Source organism: Herpailurus yagouaroundi, unplaced genomic scaffold, assembly GCF_014898765.1.
Source record: "Herpailurus yagouaroundi ecotype Mexico unplaced genomic scaffold, PumYag 28, whole genome shotgun sequence".
NCBI classification, from domain to species: domain Eukaryota; kingdom Metazoa; phylum Chordata; class Mammalia; order Carnivora; family Felidae; genus Herpailurus; species Herpailurus yagouaroundi.
Window position 1 is genome coordinate 104973276 of NW_024412376.1, and position 14537 is coordinate 104987812.

At 36.2% G+C, this 14537-nt stretch overlaps 1 protein-coding gene across 4 annotated transcripts in view; it reads left to right on the forward strand.

Annotated features, from left to right (window-relative positions):
* CNOT6L (CCR4-NOT transcription complex subunit 6 like) overlaps nt 1–14537 on the forward strand; it is a 120045-nt gene that overhangs the window by 89321 nt on the left and 16187 nt on the right. For all 4 annotated transcript variants that reach the window (XM_040480514.1, XM_040480522.1, XM_040480498.1 and 1 more), the window contains exon 9: nt 11385–11536. In XM_040480514.1, the coding sequence (XP_040336448.1) occupies nt 11385–11536 (152 nt within the window). The remainder of the gene's footprint in view (nt 1–11384; nt 11537–14537) is intronic.

Consider the following 14537-nt stretch of genomic DNA (forward strand, 5'->3'; position numbering starts at 1 on the left):
GTTTGATACATTGGATAGGGAATCATCTACTTATAGGATAAGCATATAGATGTTTGTTACTATTTTCCAGTGTTGTCCCCCTTTTAATACCAGTTATAACAAAGCCAGTTACATGTTTTTATTGATACAGGCATACTTACTAGCATATTATGTTATTTTAAGTGAGTTAAGCGAATTTGAAGATACTTGCCTACTTTTTCTCATTTGTACCTACTTTCCTGTCTTTTCTGTGAATTTTTGTTTTTTTTCTGTGAATTTTTAATATATCTCATTTTGGCTAATCATTAGTGCAGAGGCCTGCAGTATTTGACTGAGGTGAGAATATACTAAATTCTTCTAGTTGGCTGGTGATTTTTTTTTTTAAAACAAATTATAGAATAACAATAGATATTACTTCAATAATAATGCTAGGCCTTTTACTTTATTTTCTTATTTAATTTTTTTTTTTAAGTTTATTTATTTTGGGTGGGGGGCGGGGGTGGTTAGAAATGGAGACAGATGGAGAGAGAGAATCCCAAGCAGGATCCACGTTGCCAACTCAGAGACCGATGCTGGGCTCAGACTCAAGAACCATGGGATCATGACCTGAACTGAAATCAAGAGTCAGAGCCTTAACTAACTGAGCCACCCAGGCACCCTTCTCTTATTTACTTTTTAAAGCACCCCTCAGAACTAGGAGTAGAGCTATATCATCATTTTTATAGGTGAGGAAACCAAAGTACAGAGAGTAGCCTGGCTTGATAATCAAAGCTTTTAACCATGGTGCTAAACTGAATCTTTAGGTTGCTTGTTGAGCTTCCGGTATTACTTGTACCTCTTATACAGTTACCTTATTTGGAAAAATTGCCTTGAATTTGATGTTTGTTATCTGTGTTCATATACACATTTCCTTGAGACACCATAATTGAAAAAAGAATACTGATAATATTGAGATAAAACATCAGGTTCTTTTTCCATTTGCCATTGTTTCTTCTGGAAGGAAGATAATATAATTTTTATTATACCCTTCATAGTTTGAGAGGAAAATCTAAAATGCCTTGATAATTTACTAGAGGTAGTTAAGATTTGAACTAACAATTATAACTATTATCTAGGAAATGTTAAACAGTTAAGTATTTTAAAAATTGATGTTTGAATTATTAAAAATGCTGCAAATTAGTTAAGAGATGAACACATAGGGAATACTTAGGTGCAGCATTTGGTTTTCTTCCCTACTTCAACTCTTTTTGTCTGAATAGTAAGTAACATGGATTCAGTAACAGATGAATACTTTGAGTATAATACCTTATTATATTCTCTTCTGAGCAGTACCAAATACTGTTGATGTCAAATGAGCTAACTATCCAATGCCAAACTATCTGAAATTTAACACAAAGTATACTACCATGCTTTTATTCTTTTTTTTTTTTAATTTTTTTTTCAATGTTTATTTATTTTTGGGACAGAGAGAGACAGAGCATGAATGGGGGAGGGGCAGAGAGAGAGGGAGAGACAGAATCGGAAACAGGCTCCAGGCTCTGAGCCATCAGCCCAGAGCCCGACGCGAGGCTCGAACTCACGGACCGCGAGATCGTGACCTGGCTGAAGTCGGACACTTAACCGACTGCGCCACCCAGGCGCCCCATACCATGCTTTTATTCTATTCTTTCTTCAGATTGGAGAGATAGTACAGTGCTAAAAGAATTTTTAAGCCAGGTGGTTCTCCTATTTATGTAGCTATATAATCTTGAATGAGCCACTTGCCCTTTCTGGGCTTTTCTCCTTTGTATATATTTGTATATTGCCAGGTGAGATAATTTCTTTATATAGTTAACAAAACTTAAAAGTTAAATGGTAGTTGTAGGAAGAGTAGTTCCAAATCTCATTCTCAAAGTATCATTCTTCTAAAAGCAGAGTATCTCATAATGTTTAACTTTCATAGATGACAGCTTATCTCTTCATGGGAAATGGTGGAAGGTAGGTAACAATAAATAGAAACTATAGTTACTGTTTTTTACAAAATACTGTAATAAAAATTTGTTAACCCATTTTGATGAAATTGTATTTTCTGAGAATTGTAATACAATAAAATAGTCCTTGTGTCATATTCATTGCAGTTTAATTTAATCATTGGGCTTCAGAAGGCACTTCAAGATTTGGCAGGACCTTTTGGTCAACATTATGAATGTTTTTCAGGTAGTTAGATGCATGGGGATACCAGAAAAGAGAAATTTCGATTCATAAAAATGCCAAAAGTCAGCTTTTGGTTTGTCCTTTATCTCAGTAAATATTATCTTCAGCCCAAAGGATTTTATAAAACATATATACGTATATGTGTGTATTTTGTTGTGTGTGTATGGAAAGACTGTTAATATAGATAAGTTTTTAGACTCAGAAACTTAAATTTCCTTTTGCCATATTTTGTCCTCTAGCCTTAACAGTTAGTAGAAATGGGCTTGGAACCAGATACATAATTTGAAGAAATTGAAAATGCAGAAAAATGGAGATGAAACAAGATCCAGATAATGACTTACTTGCTGTTCTCGAAGTTAGCAGTTCTGATCTGAACAGTTTAGCTTTGTTTCACATCAGTGAGAAAGGGAAATATGAGAACAGCCATTTTAGAACAAGTGACCATTACTGTGAAGAGACAGTCTCTTCCAGTAGGATTTAGAACTAGGTTGTCATGGTGCTCAGTCCTTGCTGTATTGTCTGTGCTTTCTAACCTGCTTCCAGTCTCAGAGGTACCAGGTAAGGCCAAGTCTTCGCTTTTCCTTCCTATGTTAATACATTAGTTTTCTGCTTGAGAAGAGGGCACCCAGAGGTTATAGTTTCATTCCAAAATGACCAATCATGATAATTCTATCTCACTGGTTTCTCATATACTGATTTCCTCTGTCCTAGGTGGTGGTTGCCTTAGAATTTGTCTGTGTGATTTTAAAAAAACAGATTGTGATTTCTAGTTTATAATGTTAACTCTCATAAATTTAGTCTGGAACATAAAATTACTGCTTGGTGCCACAAATGCCACAATAGAGATAATATAATAACTGCTTCACCTAACTTGAGAGATTTCTTTCTTTCTTTCTTTCTTTTAAATGTTTATTTTTGAGAGAGAGACAGAGACAGAGGCAGAGTGTGAGTGGGGGAAGGGCAGAGAGAGAGAGGGAGACACAGAAGCTGAAGAAAGCTCCAGGCTCTGAGCTGTCAGCACAGAGCCCGATGCAGGTCTTAAACTCACAGACTGCGAGATTATGACCGGAGCTGAAGTCGGACACTTAACTGGCTAAGCCACCCAGGCACCCCTAACTTGAATGATTTCTTATATGGCTAAAATGATCAAGAATGTGAAAGTGGTTTCAGTGTTTCAAAGAGTTGTACAAAGTTATGTAGGATAGTACATAATCTACTTTTCTTCCCTATTTATCCTGGTCTCTAAGCTTACCTTTTTTAGCAAGTTATTTTCCGGCACTCCCATGATTATTTAAAGGGACCCAAGAACATATTTTATAGCATCTTATACTGAATATACAGTAAAAACTTCTATTTGGTTTAGGTTTAGGAGTGCTGGAATATGATCCAGAAAGGGTCATAGTTTACCTTGCTGTGGTTATACTTTTGACTATGTACCTTTTGTTCCTTTTGGCGTGTAAATGAATTCAGGGAGGGAATATTACTCAGGTCTTACAGATTGTTTTGTTTGCTCATAGTTGGCATTCACTGTCTCTCTCTACTGTTGAATTAATTACATCACAGCCTATAAAATTACTTCTAGATCACAGGCTAGTAAGAAATTGAGTTATCTCTTTGTTCTGTTTGAAGGGCTGTTTTGGACATGTTCTTCCTGTATTTGAAACATTCATCCTAATCTATCTCAAATCATGTGAAAAGGTGGGGTCTTTGTTTTTTTATTATATCAGTCTTTATATCAGATCTCTCTTATGCCCGTTTGACTTTCTGTAAAATAACACTTTCAGAAAGGTAAATAGAAGACTTCTTAGACTAAAATAAAGAAAATAGCATCAGGAACAATGCTTATAGCATATGTGTACTAGGTATAGAATAGGAGTACTAAAATGAATTGAAATAGAGGCACATTTAAAAGTTTTTACTCATTACCAAGGCCTGATGGTTTGGATTAGTGAGTGGAAAGCAGCTATAAACCAGTATGTTTTTTTCAAAACATTTAATAGAAGGAATGAGGAAGACCTCTCTGTATGTCAAAATGTCACCTGTATGTAAATCTGTGAGACAAAAAGTAGAAGCAGAGTGGAGTGCACTGGCTGTGTGTAGGGGGGAAATTGAGAAGTAAGGTAACCAATTAAATTGGTAAGGTAATTTGGATGGAAAATGGAGAATAATTTCTTACTATATTATAAATGCATTATAAATGTAGTATAAAATATGAAAAGAAGACAAGCTGTAGGAGACTATGGCTATCTTCACTAGTATTGGAAATGTTCTTAAGGAAGGTTACCTAAAAAAAGTTCTTGAGCTACAAGAGGCACATCTTACTTAATTCTCACTGTGAAGAAGGAACTTTCTTTGGTTCCTTAGTTCTCAACTATCTCTTTGGATCTTCAGCTATTGGTGAAGTAGAAATGACAAAACTTGAGCATGACTCTGTCCCCTTTAGTATTTATAAGTGCCAAGGAAAGGAGTATTAGTTAGAAGGACATATATACTCTGTTTAGGAAAACTGGTTTTGTTTTTCTGAACTTTTTGAAACCAAAGACGTTAAAAAGTTGATACTCCAAGAAGACTGGGAAGTTATAAAAGTCAAAAGTGAGGCAATACAATAATTAATTATACCAGTTGGGAAGAAAGTTTGGAGAGGTGGTTGGAAGCATGTAATAAACTAAATAATTGTTCAGGATTCACTTTTATTTATTTATTTTTAAAAATTTTTAATTTTTGTTTATTTTTGAGAGTCAGAGAGTGAGCGAGGGAGGGGCAGAGAGAGAGAGAGAGAGGGGGAGACAAAATCTGAAGCAGGTTCTAAGCTCTAAGCTGTCAACACAGAGCCTGATGTGGGGCTTAAACTCACGAACTGTGAGATCACAACCTGAGCTGAAGTTGGACACTTAACTGACTGAGCCACTCAGGTATCCTGTGGGATTCATTTTTAAATGATGTGGTTTTTTTTTTCCCCCCCCAATGGAGAAAAGTCAGTAACTAAGCATGTATTTTTATTTCTTTATTTAAATACTTAAAAAATTTTTTTAATGTTTGTTTATTTTTGAGATGGGGGGGAGGGCAGAGAGAAAGGGAGACACAGAATCCAAAGCAGGCTCCAGGCTCTGAGCTGTCAGCACAGAGCCCGATTTGGGGTTTGAACTCACGAACCAAGAGATCATGACCTGAACTGAAGTCGGACACTTTTAACCGACTGAGCCACCCAAGTGCCCCCATTAAAAAAATTTTTTAATGTTTATTTTATTTTTGAGAGAGAGAGTGGGGGAGGGGCATAGGAGGGGGAGACAGAATCAGAAGCCCTGATAGCAGAGAGCCCAATGTGGGGCTCGAACTCATGAACTGCGACATCATGACATGAGCTGAAATCAGATGCTCAAACGACTGAGCCATCCAGGTGCCCCTCAAATGTGTATTTAAAAAAATTGTTTTTAACATTTATTCATTTTTGAGAGGGAGAGAGACAGAGAATGAGCGGGGGGGAGGGGCAGAGAGAGAGGGAGACACAGAATCCGAAGCAGGCTCCAGGCTCCGAGCTGTCAGCACAGGTCCTGAAGGGGGGCTCGAATGCACAGACTGGGAGATCATTACCTGAGCCGAAGCCGGACGCTCAACCACCATTTGAGCCACTCAGGCGCCCCTCAAGCGCATATTTTAAAAAGAAGTTGATTGAGAGGCGTCTGGGTGGCTCAGTTGGTTAACCGTCAGATTCCTGATTTCAGCTCAGGTCACGGTATCACAGTGAGTTTGAGCCCTGTGTTTGGCTCTGCACTGACAGTGCAAAGCCTGCTTGGGATTCTCTCTCTCCCTCTCTCTCTGCTGCTCTCCCACTCACATGCATGCATGTGTGTGCACACATGCATTCTCTCTCCCTCCTTCCCTCAAAATAAATAATTTAAAAAAATTGATTGAACCTGTGATATTTGCCAAGAAGGTTAAGAAAAAGCAGAGGCTTCGTTAAAGCTTTAAGGCAACAAGGATATTTTAAATACCATGTACTGTAAAGAAGGGCTATTACCCATTGTAGGTTGTGTAATCACTAATTGAGGATCAAGACAAAAAAGAAAAAAAACACCGGGTTTACAACTTCTGTTTTGCTTTCATGATCTCTATTGAGAATTATCTTCAAAGTGGAAAGACCAAAGTAAGACAAGTGAAGAGGAGATTGGTAAGACAGGAGAGTCAGTATACTGACTGAACTAGTTAGGTTTCCATATCAAGATAATTACACCTTTTGGTACTAAAAGATCTTGCAAAAGTATGACTACAGAACTGGCATGGGTAATCTATTATGAATGTTGCAGTATAGAAGTTCTAGGATGTTGAAGATGAATAAACCATCTCATTTTTCTAAAAGGTAAGGTAGTTCGGTGTTCCCCTGTGGAAAGGAACAGAGAAGAAATAGAATTGGGCATAGAGAACAGAGTCGTGTTGCAGGCCTGAACAGCCTCAGAGGACTCCGCCAGCTGTAGCTTTGGAGCTGAAATGACCTGTGAGAGTTAACCCAGGAAGGACCCAAATCCCCAAACCTTTATCTTTTGCTTTTGATATATAACTGTATGAGGGCCGCTCCTAGAAGTACTTGACCTTGGATGAAGTAGCTCTTTGCAGCTGGAGCAATTCCTGGACAATTGATGAGGAAACTGGGCAGTGTGTTTCCATAATCACTCCTTTGCAAAGTCTTTGCAAAGTTTAGGATCAATAGGTGTGAAGTACCTGTAAAAAGTCTTGATACAATGTTGATCCTCAGTAATGGGCAGCATGTATTATTTTTATTGCTGGTTCTGTCTTATTGAGAATTTCGATTATTTCAGAGAAGACCAATACATACACATAAGATGTGTGAAAACCAAAAGATGGCAGGGATATTTAATCTTCTGGAAAAAAAAGAATGAAGTTTTAAAGGGCCCTTAAACAGTAACTTCTTGGACATCAGCCATAGCAACTTTTTTCTAGATAGGTCTCCTGAAGCAAGGGAAATAAAAGCAAAACAAACAAACAAACAAAAGCAAACCTGGGACTACATCAAAATAAAAAGCTTCTGCACAGCAAACGAAACAGTCAATAGAACTAAAAAGCAACCTATGGAATGAGAGAAGATATTTGCAAATGGCATATCTGATAAAGGGTTAGTATTCAAAATATGTAAAGAACTTGTACAGCTCAACACCCAAAACAAATAATCCAATTTAAAAAATGGCAGAAGACAAGAACAGACATTTCTCCAAAGAAGACCTACAGATGGCCAACAAGCACATGAAATGATACTCATTATCACCTATCAGAGAAATACAAATCAAAACTACAATCAGATATCACCTCACACCTGTCAGAATAGTTAAAACCAACAACACGAGGAACAACAGGTTTTGGCAAGGATGTGGAGAAAAAGGAACCTTTTGCACTGTTGGTGGAAATGAATACTGGAGTATCCAATGTGGGAAATAGTATGGAGGTTCCTCAAAAAGTTAAAAATAGAACTACCCTATGATCCAGCAATTGTACTACTGGGTATTTACCAAAGAATACAAAAACACTGATTCAAAGAGATGTATGCACCCCTATGTTTGGAGAAGCATTATTAATAATAGCTAAGATAGGGATGTCTGGGTGACTCGGTTAAGCGTCCGACTTTAGCTCAGGTCATGATCTTGTGGTTCGTGGGTTCAAGCCTGCTTTGGATTCTGTGTCTGTCTGTCTGTCTCTCTCCCTCTCTCCCTCTCTCCCTCTCTCTCTCTCCCTCTCCCTCCCCTTTCCCTGCTCATGTGCTCATGCTTGCACTCTATCAAAAATAAGCAAACATTACAATAGCCACTATATGGAAGCAGCCCAAGGTGTCCATTGATTGATGAATGGATAAAGAAGATACACACACACATTGGACTATTAGTCATGAAAAAGAACAAGATCATGCTATTTGCAATGACATGGATGGAGCTAGAGAGCATAATGCTAAGTAAAATAAGTCCGCGGAAGACAAATACCATATGATTTCACTCATATGTCGAATTTAAGAAACTAGCAAAGGGGAAGAAAAAGAGACAAACCAAGAAACAGGCTCTTTACTGTAGAGAACAAACTGATGGTTACTAGAGGGGAGGTGGGTGAAATAGGTGATGCGGATTAAGGAGTGCACTTGTGATGAGTACTGGGTGATGTATGCAATTGTTGAATCACTATATCATATACCTGAGACTTAACACTGTATGTTAACTAACTTGAATTAAAATAAAAATTAAAAAAGTCAAGTTCCTTTAATATGTGAGTGGGTGTACTAATGAACAGAAATTCAAGAAAGGGTACTCAATAGAAATGAAGTCTGCTACTCTTAGATTCTTAAGGGAAAAGAAAGAGGAAGGGATAAAATCATTTGAGGGTGCAGAAAAATATTTATATGCAAAAATGTTCAATAGCATTGGTTATAATAGCTCAAGTCAGAAATAATTTAAATGTCCACCACAAATCAGTTAAATAAATTATGGTGAATCTGTAAAGTGGCTTATATAATATAATCATATGTATTGATTTTGAATAATAATTTATAGGGAAGTATCCCTGATAGAATGTTTACTAATAAGCCAAAATATAAAATTAGAGAGTATTATCTTAATTATATAAAAATATTTGTATGCAAATGCATGGAGAAAAGTCTAGGGAATTATATTGACTTGTTAATGGGGATGTTTGGTTGCAGATAACTTTGAATTTTCTTTATATTTTTTCTTGCTCCCAAATCTGTACAATAAACATATGTAACATAATAAAGTAATGTTTTCCCATTTGTTTTTAAGCACCTATAACATGCAGGACTGAAGAGACCTGGTTTAAGAGCAGAAAAGACCAAAATTAGTTCTTATTTGGCTTATAATTAATATGGCTCTCCCCAAAGTGCAGTTTCTGTCTTTATTAACAAAAATAACAATCGCAAATGAAGAAGGCACTAGTTCATTGAGTTGTTCAGGTGAACAGCCATCTCACACCATATGTCATATAAGGAGTTGGCCTTTCTTTTATTAGAAAAAACATAATGGTGTGATATTTAAAGTAGTGTCAAGTAGAAGAGATTCTAGGTTTTAATCTATATTCTTTTAAAGAACATATCTAGATCGAGCTTTATTGGGTGAAAGATAGAGGGAAACAAATTTTAGTTGATGAGGGCATTTCTAATTGTTACATACCCTCCCTCTCTCACAAGTACCTGACTTCAGTAGAAGTAAAGTATTCCAGAACTAAAAATATTACTGTTAAAACAGGATTTTCACACTTTCCTACAGAGCCTTGGATTCCTATAAATAAATCTTAAGAGTTCTGTAAATATTTAGAAGGTACTTCAAAAACTTAGTACAAATAATTAAACTTAATTTAAAAATAACGTATTCACCCAAATATTTCAAATATCAAATTTTAACACAATGCAAATTAATAACATGTTTTGGATATGCTGCTTGATAGACTTGTTTTGGTGCAGACCTGAATCAAATTTTCACCTGCTTGGTTAGGTTTTCTGAGTTCAAGGTCAATTATTTACCACTTATATCTGTGTGTCTCCGTGAATCAGGATGTTTCTTAATACTCTGCAACCAAACAAAATACAGAAATAAGTTGGATACAGAGACTTATACAAGACTATAATCATCAGTACCCTCTGATTTAAAATTTTCATATTTGTCAAAACAGATTCATTGTTTTCAGTGATTGATTTATTCAAACACAGTACTACTTTAATTTGTTTTATCTATGGGAATATTGCCAGAAATTGTTTGAAAAAGTCTGATATGGAGGATGGTACCTATAGAACATATTTTGAATCTGCCTTCTTCTCTTTATTTCTCTTGCCTTCGTCCAAGCCACCATCACCTGTCATTTATACAACCTCAAAAACTTTGTTTGGTCTCATAATTCCCACTTTAGCTCCTGTAATCCATTCTCTACTAAGCATCTGGAATGATCTTAAAACATATAAATTAAGTAATATGTCCTTGCTTAGAACCTTCCATTATTCCCTTTCCTCTCTAACATCATTTCATAGCCTTCCATTATTTCTTCCTTCATGTTTTAGGTAAAGATCACCTCCTTAAAGTAGAGGATGCAAACTATGCTCCCTTCTATCACTCTGGGTTAGAAAATAAATATGATCTGACTTTTTATTCTTCTCCATGCGTGAGACCTTCAGAATTGGAGCAGGGAGTGGAGTATCGTTTGTCTAGCACAGTGTCCTGCAGCATAGTAAGACTTTAGTCAATATTTTTAAAGAGATAATTGCATATTTCTGTTTCAAAGCTAGGAGGAAAATGGGGTGGTATAGGCCTGTTAAAAGGGCAGAGGTGTCTACTCCACGTAATACTTAGCAAAAAGTAGTATATTTAGTAGGTTTTGGCCATTTATAAGATATTTTACAAAACTGATAAAACTAGGCCTAAAGAGTTTAAATGGCTTGACACAAAATCATACTGCTATTAAATTTCAGTGCTAGACTCAATTCTATTAAATACTATAAGTCTACAATACTTAATTTGTAAGTAAAGAAAGAAAATACTATTAGTGCAGAAACTGTAGTCCCAGAGGGAGCCATTTTTTACCTTATAGAAGCTGTTAACCCTGAACCCTTACATAATGTAACTCCAGCTTTCTGGGAAAGGCGAGATAGTAAAGTTGGCTTCTCCTTAGTTGAGATAAGGGTGTGACCCTGCATTTTCTTGACAAATCTCTTGATGTGGTAAGAATAAAACTGCAAACAGGGTACATAGATTTTACTCTGTTCTTTCTCCTTAATTTGCTGATTCAGTTAAGGTTGTGTTCACCTTTAAATACCAGAAAGTTCTAACAATAACTTAAAGAAACAGAAGAAGGGCGGTTTTCTCACACAAGTCCAGATATGGCAGTCCAGAACTGGTTCAGCTACTTCCCAGTCCATAGTGGGCTGGCTTTTGCCTTCCTGCTTCTCACCACATGGATAAAGGTATAAAGGGCAAAGGGATATATATATATATATGTATATATATGCCTTCTTTGCTACACGGCACTTCTAAGAAAGTTCTTAATCTGACTTCTTATGTTTCACAGGCCAGAGCTGATTGCATGGCCCTTTGCAGATGGAAGATGACTAGGGAGACAGTAAATTGTATCTGTGTCTTGTGCTCCCTCATTTAATGCCTTTTAGTATGATAGTCCAAGTATCTAATATCATAATAATAATGTGTTGTGCCTTTTAGATTTACTTTGGTGCAGAAGCATACAGTGGAATTTAACCAAGTGGCAATGGCTAATTCAGATGGATCCGAAGCTATGCTGAACAGAGTGATGACAAAAGATAATATTGGTGTCGCTGTGGTATTAGAGGTCCACAAAGAACTATTTGGAACAGGTGAGTGCAGTTTAAAACGTTCTTACTAAAAATAAATACCATCCCATGCTTTCCCATCTTAAACAAGTGCACAGACTCTTTTATTTATTGCACAGTTATTTTCTTGTCTTTAAGGAAAGTTAAGGGAGATGGGTGGGAAAATAACACTATTATGTAAACCATCATATATTTCTAGAGATATTACTTAATAGGTAATTTCTAAAAAGGAAAGTCTTTAATATTGCAATTAATTCCAAAAGGTTATTTGAAGTAGGAAATGCTTTAGTTAGGCTGAATTTGGAAATTATGATGAGTTGGTTCTATTTCGCCATATTTTTAGCTTCTTGAGTGTGAAATCTTTTGTCTTTAAGGTTAAGCACTTGGCAAGTTTTCTCTAATTTCTTTGTTACATCTCAGTCATTGTCAGGGTAAAAGCAGGATCTTTTATCTACCTGGTACTTATCTTTTACATTTTAGATTATTTATAGCTTCCTTCAAAGTCAGAAACTCAATATGTACTTTGCATATCCAAACCTTTTTCCCCCTTTCTGCTGCCTGCCTTTGAGCATTTCATTGTTTACTTAACTATTATATTTTAGGCAAGAGCACAGAAAAGATGTAAGACCACATTAGGGCTTTATTTTTAAACTTTTTCATGTACTTACTGTAGAAGAAAAGATTTTTGCTTTGGGTATTGATTTGTATTATTCCGACCATGCTTGTCAGAACTCCTTTTCTCTCTGTTCTTCAGTTTATCCCTCATCATACAATCTTTGATACAGAATTAAAATTTTTTTCTTCTTTTTTTTAGCCTTTCCATTTTTACCTACTTATATGTCCTTTCCAGTCCCATTCTTTCAAAAGTTTTGGTACCTCTTTGTCTGGTAATGTGAAAATTGAGTTTCTTTGGAGTTTTATTCTCCTTTTACTTTTCAGAAGAGTAATTATAAATTATACCGTAGACACTTTTCACATTTTGAAATATGTCTCATAGTCCTATGAGAGGAATTTAATATTATAGAAGGTGTTCATGGCCCCTTTGTTTTTAATAGTTTTTAATTTTTAATATAGTGAACATTTAGTCTACAGCCAGAAGTGACACTATAAAACTTCCAGGAAAGAATGGAGCTTAGAGAATTTTTGCCACAAATTTTTATATTATGATCAAATTGCATTAAAAATGACTATTTCTGCGGCGCCTGGGTGGCGCAGTCGGTTAAGCGTCCGACTTCAGCCAGGTCACGATCTCGCAGTCCGGGGGTTCGAGCCCCGCGTCAGGCTCTGGGCTGATGGCTCAGAGCCTGGAGCCTGTTTCCGATTCTGTGTTTCCCTCTCTCTCTGCCCCTCCCCCATTCATGCTCTGTCTCTCTCTGTCCCAAAAATAAATAAACGTTGAAAAAAAAAATTTAAAAAAAAATGACTATTTCTATGTTTGTAAATCATGTATCTGATAAGGGGTTACTCTCCAAAATATATAAATATCTCATAAAGCTTAATAGCAAAACAAAAAAACAAAAAACAATCAGGTTAAAATATAGGCAGAGGGTCTGAATAGACATTTTTTCAAAGACAAGTGATGGCCATCAGGCATATGAAAAGATATTCACCATCACTAATAATGAGAGAAATGGAAATCAAAACCACAATGAGATAGTTATAGTAGTTAGTGTGTCTATTATTATCAAAAGGACAAGAAATAACAGGTCTTGTTGAGGATGTGGAGAAAAGAGAACCCTTGTGCACCGTTGGTGGGAATATAAACTGGTGCAACTACTATAGAAAACAGTATGGAGGTTCCACAAAAATTAAAAACAGAACTACCATAGGATTCAGCAATTCCACTTCTGGATATTTATCCAAAGAAAATGAAAATACTAACTGGATAAGATATATGCACCTTCATGTGTATTGCAGCATTATTTACAATAGCCATGACATGGAAGCAACCTAAATGTCCATAAACAGATGAATGGATACAGAAAAGGTAGTATATATGCACAATGAAATACTATTCGGCTATAAAAAGAATATCTGCCATTTGTAATGATGAGTTGACCTTGAGGGCATTATTTTAAATGGAATAAGTCAGAGAAAGAAATATTGTACAATCTCACTTATCTATGGAATTTAAAGAACAAAACAAATGAGCAGAGAAAACAAAACCAAAATGTCAATTGTACCTCAATTTTTTTTTTAATTTTTAATGTTAATTCACTTTTGAGAGAGAGAGAGAGAGCACAAGCAGGGGAGAGGCATAGAGAGAGAGAGAGAGGGAGGGAAGGAGACACAGAATGTGAAGCAGGCTCCAGGCTCTGAGCTGTCAGCACAGAGCCTGATGTGGGGATGCAACTCACGAACCGCCCCCCCCCAGATCATGACCTGAGCCAACTGACTGAGCCACCCAGGGTGCCCTCAAATTTTAAAAAATGACTACTTCTGCCACATATAACAGACACTTCAGTTACTTATTACTCAGCATTGAAGATAATTATACCTTGGTGTAAGGTGAAAGGAAACTATCAAAATAGTAGACTAGAAAGTTAGGTCTTTTTCTGCAGTTTATATTTTCAATAGAAAAATTTAAGAGACATTTGTATAGAATTTTTTTTCATAGTTTCAAGTTTTTATTTAAATTCCAGTTAGTTAACATACAGTGTAATGTTAGTTTCAGGTATAGAATTAAATGGTTCAGCACTTACATATAACACCTACTTCTCATCACAATAATCGCCCTCCTTAATACCCATCACCCATTTACCCATCCCCCCATCTCCCTTCTAGCAATCCTCAGGTTGTTCTCTTTATTTAAGAGTCTTTTTATGGTTTGCCCCCCCCGACCCCCGCCTGTATTCATCTCTTTGGTTTCTTAAATTTGGTGTTTGTCTTTCTCTGATTGACTTATTTCACTTAGCATAATACTCTCTAGTTCCATCCATGTCATTTCAGATGGCAAGATTTCATTCTTTTTTGATGGCTGAGTAGTGCAACTGCTGTATCATAGGGTAGTAATATAGAAATTTTA